This window comes from Erithacus rubecula (assembly GCF_903797595.1).
Source record: "Erithacus rubecula genome assembly, chromosome: 1".
NCBI classification, from domain to species: Eukaryota; Metazoa; Chordata; class Aves; order Passeriformes; family Muscicapidae; genus Erithacus; species Erithacus rubecula.
This window is the reverse complement of record NC_136658.1, coordinates 16,419,539-16,432,357: the sequence shown is the minus strand read 5'-3', so window position 1 is coordinate 16,432,357 and position 12,819 is coordinate 16,419,539. Positions and strand designations below refer to the sequence as shown.

General features: G+C 39.5%; 1 protein-coding gene across 1 annotated transcript in view; it reads left to right on the top strand.

The window, feature by feature from the left end:
• The window catches only part of BBX (BBX high mobility group box domain containing), a 138,514-nt gene extending 128,260 nt beyond the window's left edge, over positions 1-10,254 (top strand). The window contains 1 exon segment of the mRNA XM_079318831.1: positions 2,242-10,254. Within this exon segment, the coding sequence (XP_079174957.1) occupies positions 2,242-2,329 (88 nt within the window). The 3' untranslated portion in view covers positions 2,330-10,254.
• Positions 10,255-12,819: the final 2,565 nt, after the last annotated feature.

Here is a 12,819-nt window from a genome sequence, read left to right as displayed (position 1 = left end):
TTTATTAATTTTTTTATGCTGAACGTGGCCAAGGGAGGCTGGCTTGTTATTCCTACCCTTGCTGTGCTGTGTAGGAGGCAAAGCATCTGCAGAGTAGCATGGGGCAGAACAACTCTGGGTGATGGAAAGTCAAGGTAGTTTGGGTTGGTCCTCTCAGTTACTGAGTAGGCCATTCATTCAGATAAGGTGTGCAGGTTACTTAGAGCTTATGAATTAGTTCAGCATGGTCAGACCTGTGATGGGAGTAAGCCAAAACCAGCAGATTGGCTCTTGATTATTGGTGTTGTTCTTTCATGGAATTTACTGGGTGTAAAACCCCATCCTCTCCTGCAGTGGAAACTCATTAAGGAAGCATTGGGCTCGTTGAAACCATCACAGCCTCTGCAGATGCCGTTTGACAGAGTGCTGGCTGCCTAAGCAACTCCTCAAGGCAGCAGTTCATGAAACCATTCACAGCCTCAATTAACTGTTCCTCTCATGGTCCCCATTGATGAACCCAGTCCTTTGTGTTCAGGGTGCACATCAAATGCTCAAAGGCTTTTTAGAAGCTCAGGAACCCTACAAGAAACAGATCTGGTGGTTCCTCTCTGCTTTTGTCTTGCTTAGGCAGCATTGTTTTGGATGAGAAGTGATTTCACACTGCAGTCAGCCTGTCTGTCATCATAAGCTATAAAATGGGACTTGTGGAAGTGCTTTGCTAAGCTCTGCTCTCATTCACACCATTGTGGTTTCATTGACTTCCATTACACTGACCAGAAATGCACAAAAGCAACAGGATTTGCTCTGCTTTGGTTTTTCTTCCTTGTGCCTCTTAAGAGTTCTTGTCCTCCTCTTGTCCTTGTTGAAGCCAATGTTTTGCAGAGCTTTGTGCTTGAGTATTTCTCTTTCAATCCCATCTGCCATGATGTCATGTAGCTCAGGCAGTTCAGCACCTTTCATAATGAGCAAATATCCTGCAAGTGTTGGAAATACCAGTTTATAATCACCCTAAGGGAGGTGAAATGATAACAGGGGAGGACTCTTCCAGTAGAAAGTTGGCCATGTCTCTCACAGACTTGGCAAATGGAAGCCAAAACTGAAATGTAAATATTACGGGCTGGATGCTTCTCTGTTTTCTGCTCTGTCAACTGTTGTTACCTTTTGTAACTCATTTTATTTGCAAATAGCCAGAAATGTGAAGAAAAGAATTGGAGGTTTGCTTAATGTGTTTCTTCAGTATCTGAATTTAATTTATTAAATAGTTTCATAGAGCCTTGGGACATAGAATCCTTCTGGCAGCTTGGTTTTCATTTGAATTCTTCTGCTTAGCTTTATTTACCTTGTGCATGCCCTGGTTAAGCACTGTGAGTCTGAGCTGCATTTTGTGCCAAAGCCACTTCATTGCACTCTGGCTGTGTGAAGCTGCTGGGGGTTACTGCTGGGGTCTTAGCTGGTAGTGAGGTAAAGAGTGAGGTAAAGTGGCCCAAGTGTAAATAAGAAGCAGGCCCCAGTTTTTCATTTCTACCAGTGACAAATACTGTAATACAAATAGGATCTCACCTGTGAGATTAAATAACAGGCAGTGATATGCGTGGTGTATGTATTTTAAAAGGCAAGCTGCAAAGGAGTTCTCCCAAGTCCATTCGGTACCATGACTGATGTTGCTTTCCAGCACATAATTCTGGCACAGTTTATTTTTATCATACCATGTGCCAAGGGATCATTTGTAAATTAACACTGCTGTAGTAATGGAAGAGATATGCTAGACTGTAGCAATGTAATGTGGAGGAATCCCAGTGCAGCTCTGCTGATGAGTATATTTCCATATTGCTTAAAAGCTGTCTGCTGATCTGCACTAACACGATCTGTGCCTCTGTGCATTTTCCTTCTTTTGCCACACGTGTGCTGTATGCTCTGCTTCAGAGGGCTGCAGCAGCTCCTTTGCAAAGGAGTCACAGCACCTGCATGCTCTTAACTTACTCTGTGGATTTTGCTTTGTGTAGTCAAATACCATCACATCTTGTTTTTTCCTGCCTTTGCCTTGTGATGTTGGTTGTCCTCAGGATATTGTGTTACTGTTGCAGGGGCACATCTGGAAGCCCTTGTAACCAGAGCATGTGAGCACCTGCAGCAATGAGTTACAGTGCTGCGGTGTGGGGTGCTAAAACCATACAGCTGCTGCTTCCCATCCTTTCTGGTGTGGTAACAGCACCTCCCGTACTCCAAGTATTGATGGGTGGCTTTTCTTTTCTTCTTTTGCAGAAGTCAGAGGGCCACACCCCTCCCACATGATGGACAGCCAAATGAAATGTCTCAGGCTCCAGTGCTTATTTCCTGCGCTGACCAGTGAAGCTCCACTTTATTGTAAAACATTGTGCTTTACCTAATATCCTAGCCTTGTCTTTACCAAGGGAAGCTAGTCAGTCCATATGATGGAACTAGAGACTGCAATAAAGTGCTTATTGCTCTGAGTGGCCCAGAATTCACTGGAAGCCAGACGTTAGCAACTTGGGCCAGGTCCTCAAATTGGAACCCAGTATGTAGGAGGGTGATATTGTCTAGTAATGAACTGAAATGGAGTGGAATGATCCCAGAGCTTGCTTTCTATTGAAGGCTTTTAAACAGTAAACAGATGGTTGGTGTGAAAAAGGCTGCCTTTACTGTTAGCTCACACAGCATCTCTTTTACCAACCAGAGAGTACAACAACTAGTTTCATATAATACCTAGTTATTCTAAATGAAAAAGAAAAAGAAAAAAAAAAAACAACAAAAACACTGACGCACTGCACTAGTTACTATTAGATATTCTTAGTCATTTTTGTACATGAAGATTTAAGTTCTAAGATGGTTTATATTAATAGGTTATGCCTACGTTTATATTGTAGAATGAATTTAAAAACCTGTTCCAGAGAACTCAAGGCAGCCTGGACAGATGTACCATTGTTAGCGGTGTTTGGGCAGCCACGTGGTCCAGATGTTCTGCACTTTTATATTTGCCACCAGAGTGGTAGAGTTTACTGGGAAAAGTTCTGACAGGCTATGTTTGGGTTTGTTTCTTTTTAATTTAGCTTTGAATAACCAGGATGATGTGCATTAGAAAAAGGAGTGGTGTATGGAAAAGAAAATACTGCAGATAATTGACTTGTCTTTCATGCCTTGGAGGGTTCCTTTATTTTTGCATAGATACCTGAGCAACTTGGTGAAACTTTCCTGCAAACAAAAAGTACTGCAAATGCGTTTTTCAAAAGTGACCTTAGTATTATTTCACAGTTCTGAGTAACTTAAAACCATGACTTTCCAATATGGTGTACACCAATACACATTTTACATTTTGCATACACTGGCATTGTTGTAGTTACTATGCACAGTCCAAATCAGCTTCAGAGTTTGCATAAAGGGCCAATTACAGTTTGTGTTGGTGAAGTGGAAAGCTGTATACAGTTAAACTACAACTGCAGAGTAGTGTTTGACTCAATTCAGACTACCAAACAGATCCATCTGCCAGTTTCTGTCTCTGCTTGTGTTGAATTTTTGTGTTTTGCTCTCATAAATACATCCCAAAAGCAGGCCAAGTGTATCACTTGACCTGTTACCTTCACTATTCTGGCTTACACTATTGTATAACCAAGCATTGATTCCTACCAGTAGATGCAAAATGATCACTAGTAATTGATCTAAAGCTACAAATTCAACAGGGTACTTCTATAGCACAAGATGTTTCCCTACTTTTTGCATTGTAGCACAACAATTTACCAAATTGGACTCCAGCAATAATTTTCTATTAGTCTTCGTCATACTGGCTGAACTTTTGATAGTATTAGATTGAGTTTGAAGTTCTTTGAATTAAGTCTTTAAATGATGCGAGTTTACATCATTCTATCAGGCATTCTTATTTATACTTGACTGAATTGATAATGTGTTTTGAGGTTATTTTGTAACTAATTTGATGTAATAGCCATATGGACAGTAACTATTAATGCTTGCTAGATTTAGCCTTTCATTGTTGTAGTTAAGTGAAAGTCTCTGGTTCAGTGTCAGGAAACAATATACAATGTACCACAAGAGTTTTAAGAAAGGATTAAAGGTCTGACAAAAGGCACATAGCTGGGGAAGTGTCACTGAAACAGCACCATCATCGAGGATGCATGTGTTGAAAGAAGGGAACAACAGAAGAACAAAAAAATTTACAAACCAATGAGTCAGTGAAAAGGCTTTTTTAAAAATTCAGGTGAATAAATGTCTGAGAGCCCCTAGAATGCCATTGCAGCCTATGGTGGTATTTTAAATAAGATTTTATTAAATTTTTATAAGTTATTTTAACAAGACAGAAGAAACTTAAAAGACTTAAAACTTGTGGGTCACAGCAGGGTGGCTGTTGGAGTTTTGGACCACTTTATAATTAGCTGAAATCCAAATATGTTACAGTGCAGGCCGTTCACGTTGACAATGGTACTAACTTATTTCTCTAGAAACCTTTAGAGTAGATATATTTTTGTCAAAGCACCCCATCCTTCCTCGATTTAAATTTCAATATTGTTCCTGGAGATATTTCTGTATATTAATGGTACCTTTTTTAAAAGAAACAGAAAATTACTTTTTTCTATATGAATTAATATCTTACTTGATCTGCTTTTCCTTGACTTTCCCTTAGAGAGGGGGTAGGGTTGGGTCAGTTTACTGGATATGACTGTTTTCAGATACTTATAAACCTTTTTGTAGATATGCTTAATTTTTAAGCGATTAGGCACTGAGAGTAGCAGAAATCCTGCAAAGCTTTATAGTTCACTAGGCATTTGCCTTTGTTGGTTCTCTGAGTGATGTCTTGATTTGAGTAGCTAGAATTTTCCCTGAATCTACTAGAAGGGGTATCAGTATTTTCAGGTAACAAAGTCTGTTAGCACAACAAAAACTTCAGACCAATATCTTACTGTATTGGGGTTGGGTTTTTTCCTTGTTTGTTTTGTTTAAATTTTTATTAATTTCAGCTGCTTTCATTTTGGAAAATCTTACTGCTATTGTGTGTACTTCAGTGTACCAGCAAACACTGTTACCTGTTAACACGTTGTCCACAAATGCCTCTAGAGAAGAAATTGTTGCACCTTATGTATATCTCAAGCAAACCAAAATATGATGCTTTTCTGCTTTGTTTATTCTGAATATGTTGTATCATACTTTACTGAACCCATTTTAACTTAGCTAAAGCTATCAATATTTATGCATTTCACATTATTTTCTGGATCTGAACCTGTGTATAAATCTTTCTTTGAAAAAAAAAGACAAGCATTTACTGTAGTTGTCCTCTGTGACTTATACATGGGAGGGGGGGGAATCTTGTCTCAAGTGTAAAATGCAGTACTGTCCCAGTTTTCCTTGACTTTTATTTATTTAGTCATCTTCGACATTTCGTAGTTCTGAGGCATACAAAATGCATTGTCTTAGCCAAAGCTACAGATCTAAGTAGCTGGGAGAAAATTACTGTAATGTCTTCTTAATTGTTCTAGTACTGTATACAAATATGGGAAATGTGTTCTGCAGAACATTTGAGATGCAGATTCTTATCCCCACAGTAGACTATTTTCCAGGTATTAGACCAAATTAATCAAAACTCCATATCTTACAGGTCTTTTTTGACTAAATTATTCTGAAAACATCTATGGAGATTATTTAGTGCTCTGCTTTTGGCAGTAACTACCCCTTGAATGTGCTGGGATTTCAGAAAATAGTATATTTATTTAAGCTCTCTGAATGCTTTTTTATAATAATACAGTATTCCAAAGTCAGGAGCAAGAGACTTGGTAGTTTGGGTTTCTATTTTATAGCATTGGTGCATGATTTTTGAAATTAAAGTGATAAGCGTTGTTGGAAAGGGGCACAAGAACAAGGGACTGGTAGAAGTGTGTCAATTTGTTGTGTTTTAAATTCCAGCTTTTGTCTTTATTATTTGGGTGAAAGCTGCCTTTGTAGCACAAGGCAGAAGAGCATTCTGCAGTTTGGATCAAGTAGAGAGTTTTAAGTCACATCAGTACAAGGGAATGCCTTATAGTTTGGATGCTGTCTTTTGCAACAGGATATTAATTGAACCGGTTTTAATTTCCACTGCCTTTTTAGCTACTGTACAGATACTGAACCAACTGAAAGCAAGTTATAGACATGGGGACAGCTAAGAGCATGTAAGGAAAGCTGTCCTTTATTCTAAATATGGCAACATTATGGCAACAAAGGGGAATTAGAGAATAATTTAGATGTATATATAGAGGTGTGTGTGTGTGTGCACGTGTGTGTGCCTGGGTGTGTACATTCTGCAAAAAATGATGTAGGAAACCAGAAACATGATGGGTCTATGAGACACTATAATGTATGTCAGCCCTTTTGAGTGCACTCCCTTTTTTTTTTTTGAATGCTGAGTCTAATATGGCTACCTCTCCTAAAAGACTACTTTTGTTAACTTCCATTTGCTTTCAGGCTTGATCATGTAATCTTTTTGGCCATTGATACCATATGTATATCGCTGTGTGCTTTATTTTCCAAGAGTGATGTTTATATAGTGCAGACACCATAGAGGCTGAATATACAGTGGTAGCCAAACTATGTTGCTGGAGCATTTTTGTTCAACCTCTGCCACAGTCATATGGTTTGCAGGACCTGGGCCCACTAGCTCTGCTTGGTTCAGTGAGATCAGTTTCTGTAACAGCAGAAGATGCAGTGCTCGTGGGGTGGTGGACTTCTCATGTTTCCAGAGGTGTGGAGTAAGCCACATGCTGCTCTTGAAACTTCTGGAGTTTATGTTCCCAGTCCTGACTTTGCAAGGAAACATAACTGTGCAACTTGTGTGTTCTATACCCTACATTATCCATTAGATGCTGTTTGTTTGCTGTGCTTCTTTAATAGGTTGTAGAGCTCCTTTGCCATGTTTTGCAATGCTCATGGCATTCTCCTTACCTTGTACATATTTTTGAACTGTCAATTACAGCTGCCAGGATGCTGAGGCACTTCAGGACACTGAGTGCCATGAACAAGTACATGTTTAGGCTGTGAAAGGGTTACATGCCTCCTCCCCTGTATTCTCCAAGAAAAAGGCACAGTGAGGTTTATGCTGTCACCGAAGTACTACCATAGTCATATATATGCTCAGTATTCTGTACTGAATTGACAACTTGAGAAGCTTATGAGATGGGTGTCTATTTTATGTTCCCCCACTAATTCTTTGATGGCAGAAATCTAGGAAGACTTGACATGAGATCTCCACTCAGCAACACACCCAAGCTTAGGCTGGAAACCCTCCTTCCTTAAGGGGCAGCATTGTTGTTGGCACTGTGACAGTGTGGGAGCCCCAGTCACGGACCACTATCCTCTTGGATTTTAGCTTGGGCTTGTGTGATGTTCCTGGGGGAAGCACATCATCATGACTTAGGGTCTTCATTGAGGTGAAATTTTAAAAAGGACTGCAAATAGCTTAACATTTGTGGAGTTCTTCCAAACAATTACATTGTAATTTCTGGGTCTTGGCTGTTAGCATATCCCAGCAGGCCCCCACTATACTCCACTGGAAAAACCACACCTGTTCAGGAAAACTGTCTGGGCTCCCGAATGTAATGGTCTAGTCTGCTCTTTTCAGCTGAAAGCTTGTTTGCCCCTCAGTGCTGCTCTGCTCCAGTCAGTGGTTGGGTCTTTGAGGGTAACAAAAGCAGGATGTACGTGCATGTGTGTGCACCTGTGTGCACATACACTCATGGGAGTGCAGTGACTGCAGCACATGCTCTGTACTGAAGTGTTCCTCTCTTGGCTCATAAAACAGCTTGAAGTTTCTCAGATGGTAGTTTTCCAACTTCCTTGCTACATTTTGGTATCTTTTCTTCACATTACACACCATAAGGTGTGAGTTTCAAAAATCACACCTGAAAAAAAAAACCAGATCCTGCTGACCTGGATGCTGCAAAAACCTTCTTTCTCAGCAGTGCTTACTTTTAATAACCAGTATCTGTTGACAGTTTCAACACAACTGATTTGCTATGGTCTTTCTTCTTGGAGCCCAATCCTTCACCTTCTATTCTCACATGTGTTTCCACTGAATTTGGACCTAGTAAATGGTTTTGTTCTCTCCAAAGTTTGGTGTAAACATGCCTTACAATAGTTCATCTCCATCAATAGTATAACAGAGCTACTGCCTTCTTAGTTGTGTGTAGTTAAGTCAATAAGCACATTTATAGAATGTCATACTTTCTTCAAAAACCTCTAATTTGATACTTTTAAGTGCACATGTTAAGTCATGTGTATAACATGCTAAAGTACATTAAACTGTGATAATGAAACTGAATAAAATATTTAATAAAATATTTGAAATATTTGATAAGGACCTTTAAATAGATTTCTTTATGTTCATTCTATTTTGGTTATCTAGCGTGTGCCTGTAAACAGTTTCCCGTTTAAAACTAATGATTGCAAATAAATATTATTCAAATGAAGCTTCTTTGATACTTCACCTGCTTTACCATCAAATGATTGTTTACTTTAACATATGGTTGAGTTAGCAGTATTTGCAAAATTTGTTTTTAGCTACAGTATGAACTTGTTGGGTTATTTATATATAAACAAGCTCATTTTCACCTGAAATTGGAAGATGCCAAAACCCAGAGATGGATCCTCAGAACTGTAAGCTGTAGTTTCCTGTCAGATCATCCACTCAGCTTCTACACAGTGATTGTGAAGATGTCATTTATTTTGCAAAGAACTTCTGCCCAATTGTTCTTCCTTACATGTGTCTATACTGGGAGCTTCCATTTTATTTTTTAAAACTTCTGGGCCTGGCTCAGCACTGTTGATATTGTTTATAAGATCCACAGATCCATTCAGCTGCCTCAGAATTCTGTGGACTTACATCACATGAAGCTGGAGATTGTGGGACAGAGGGAGCCAGGACTCTGTGCAGTTAGGCTTTGGAAGAAAAGTTTGCCTTTTCTTCTGAGCTTTCTAGTTCATGTTTGTGGATTTTGTCTTCTTTGCACAGTTGAGAAGCTTGTTGATAGTCAACAAAGATAGAAGTCATCCCACAGAATGAGCCCTTGCTATGGTTTCAGTCTTTGCACATTAGAGAATTTATTCAGAAACAGTTTCTCTTTTAGAAATAATAGCAGGTGACATCAATGCTTAAACTTAACAATAGTAGGTTCCCACTACTTTGGAAACTTGTTAAACCAGGAATCTGCTCTGCCCATGTATTTTACTCTCTTGGGGCTTGAAAATTAGACTGTTTGGATCTTCTCTTTTTTTTGTCCTTGGATGCCTGAAACTTCCTTGATTGCAATGTATTTTTTGATCACAGAAGACTCCAGAACAGACTTCATGAAGCCAGTAGACACTGGGTGTTCACATGGGAGCAGATCTCCTGTCTCTGAGTTAAAAGCAGCAGAAGGGAAACCTTTAGGTTTGTGGCTTTTTTTATCTATGTGCTATTTACTCAGGAAAGAAGAAATGTATGCAATCTTGCACTGCCTTTACTGGGTATGCGTCAGTATCTCTGCAAAGAAACACCAGGAATGGAAAAGCTTCAGCCTTAAAGGCCATGTAAAGGTCATGGGGAAGGGGAAGGAAAGTTCTGATTCAGTGAGCAAAAAAAGTGGAAGAAATTTTAAGAAATTCATGTTCTGTCAGTATCAGATGCTCAGTCAGGGACGTTGAAGTCACTGTTCACTTTTTTTTGTTACTAAATTTCCTTAAAACAGTCATCTTCCTTCCTTGAAGTCTCATCTTTTCTCCTCTGTTCTCATTTGCTACTTCCAACTAAAGACCTGCTGAATTCAGCTAATTCTCAGTGCATCTAGATTGCTGGTTTGTTACCCAGCTCTCACTCAGGTTGCTTTTTGCAGCTGCATGGCATTACACTAACTCTTAACTGTCAGGTAAGGTAAATTTCCACTAATACTTCTGGAAAAACACAGGGTGCAAAGGCATCATCCGACTCAAGCACCACGCTTTGCTAGACACTGCTGTTCCCCCCTTGATACCATTTGTTGGGTCCCTTTCATTGTTCATCCCTGAGGTTTTTAATGCACAACTAACCCTGCTTTCAGAGAGACTTTCTTTCCTACAATGTGACAACATGGAGTGAGACACACAGTATACCTGGGCACACAGTAGCCATGCTATACACCAGCTCATGGGGCTGTCGATTCTCCAGTAGGACACTAGCACTTTGTAACAAAATTCCAGATGCGTTCCTATCTCTGCTGCAAAGTTCTGTTTTGTTTTGTTTTCTGAAATAAAGCCTGTAAGATACAACATCTGCCTTCTATCCGGTGTCAAATTATTTTTCGTGGACTGTTCTTGGCACACCAACAGTAGGAAACTGAGCTCTAATACAGTGTTATTTAAAATGTACTTGAAATTTCATCAAGGCTTTACTGGTTGTTTTCTGATTGGAGAATCATTAGGTGTTCTGCAGAAGTGCACTGGCCCACAGTGCCACTACTGCTAGCCCAACTGAAACTGCAGTTGAGAATCCAGCCTATATGAAGTACAAAATACAAAGTACATATTCCATATAGAGCAGCACTTCAGCTTATTTTTCAGCCTGTGAAACATGAGGAACTAATTGAAATAGACTCAAAGATCAAGCCAGTTGAGTCAGAATTACAGGCTTAGCATTGCAGCACATTAAGAGAAAGCAAGTGTTGCCATCAAACAGCATCCAATTTAAAAAAAAAAAAAGATGGGAAAGAGAAAACCTGAGGTCCTGGAATGTGCCCTTCCAGTCCAAAAGAAGATTTTGGAATACATCTTTGGAGTACAAGTTCAGTATATGGCGTGCCAAAGGCTTCCCAGTTAGAGCAGACCATCAGGCTTCAGTCAGACAAATCTGAGCATCAGTTCCCTTCCTTCCAAGGATGGGTTCCTTTAATAACTGGTCTGCTGGGTTATTAAAACACTCTACTGTTCTTAGGAGTTAAGGAGAGTTTGGAAATCAGATAGTCCCAATCTGTCAATAGTTTAGGATACTTAGTTTTGGTTTTGATATCTAATAATAATGGCTTTTGTAGTGGCTTTGGAGTTCATGTGTTTTCAGTCTTGCAAAACCAATGTCAAGCTTGCCATTGCCATTGGTCAGAGTGATGTCATTTGAAGGAAATTCAATGCACATCTCTCTCTTGGCAGACAGACATTCCCTGTTACAGTCCCTGTTACATTCTGAGATGATTGATCTGGTGTGGGACTCCCAGCTGTGGTGTTTGTCATGAAACTGGGCTTTGGTAGGGGGAGTTTCTTTTGCTACAAGCCTCTCCACTTCAGGATGACAAAAAGTGTCAGTGCCTCGACAACTTTGTGTGGGATCTTTGTGTGCTTGCCTGCAGCTGCTTAGATAGATTTTTGTAACACGAAGTGAAAGGAACCCAGCTGGGAACACGATGGTGAAGTTGGACCTTCATGAGCTCCCAGATGTCAGTGGGCGGTAGAGGGATTGACAGGTTGTGGCAACAGGGCTGTGTTTGCTTTTGTTTTGAAGAGCAATGTTTTCTAAGGGAAGTAAGGTGGCAGGGAAATTACCATCACAGCAGATGGACAATTCATTGTCTTCAAGAGGTTCCAATTTCAAGAGCAAGGTTTGCCAAGCAGTCTAAAAAAAAAGCAGAAATTGCAGTTCAAGTCTGTGGCTTGGAATGGATGCTGTGTTTTGCTTCAGTGACTGTAGCAATAACTTTTCACTTAGGAGTAATGTGTGAGCTGCTTGAGGAGTGATGCAGTTCTAAACCATCCCATTCACTCCCAGATGAATTTGACAGATGTATTTGGCACGTGGTGTAAGTGTTGCTAATGAGTGCTTCCCTGCAAGTACATCATAAATAATATCAAGTGCTCATCATTATTTGAATCAGTATTTAAGAAAATTCTTCTTGCTGTCTTAAGAAAATACACCGTGCTTGACTGGCACGAGACATAGTTTTATACTGGAAAGAAGTAATGGAGGGAAGCAATTGCTGTGTGATTGTTTAATCTTGGTATGTAATTTTTTCCAAACATTTTTGATAGTAACTGTCTGTAGTGCATCACATTTAGAACATAGTTAATTGAGCTCTGGGATCTTTCAAAGTGAAGGTAACTACTTGCTTCTCATGCAGAAATCCATGCCAGCAAGGACATCTCTTAGGGATGAAGGGTTGCATTTTGAAGTAGCTAATTTATGAGGATTTTATTCATTGTACATTTCATGGGTGAGAATCTTGAAAACACCATCATACACAAGAGTCAGTATAAAAGCAGTAGCTTCATTTTCATGGTTTCTGTTAATCTACAGCTAGTTTAAAGAACATAAACAAAAAAAAAAACAACCTATTTCCTCTTCCACCTTGACACACTGGTTCTCTAGTTAAAGGCCAAAGGTTGCCAGCAGGGATTTAAAAGCATCTTTAATGATGAGATAAAAATGTATTCTTAAATAAAATTTTCTGTGCTTTTAGACCACTCAGAAAATACTCAGTGTGCTTTGCAAGATGAGAAATTATTTTAGTACTTTTGATAAATAAAACCACAAATAAGCTATTTTGCCAGTCTTATAATAGAAATTACAGAAAACCAGTCTAAGTAGAAAGGGACAAATGGAATTTTTTAGATGCTGTGAGTTTCCTCAGATGTAGATGACAGTCCCTTAGCAGTGCTGGCCTGTCACACCTGACAGTGCTTGTGGGAGAATGTGGTGCCATTCCTGGAATATGCATCTGTATTCAACATTTTCCACCATACAGCATCAAACCACCATCCCACAAATCTCAGCTGCTGGAAATCCATTTCCATCATGATACAAGGGACATGAACAGCATAAAAGCTGTTTTAAAAGAACTGATTGGGTAT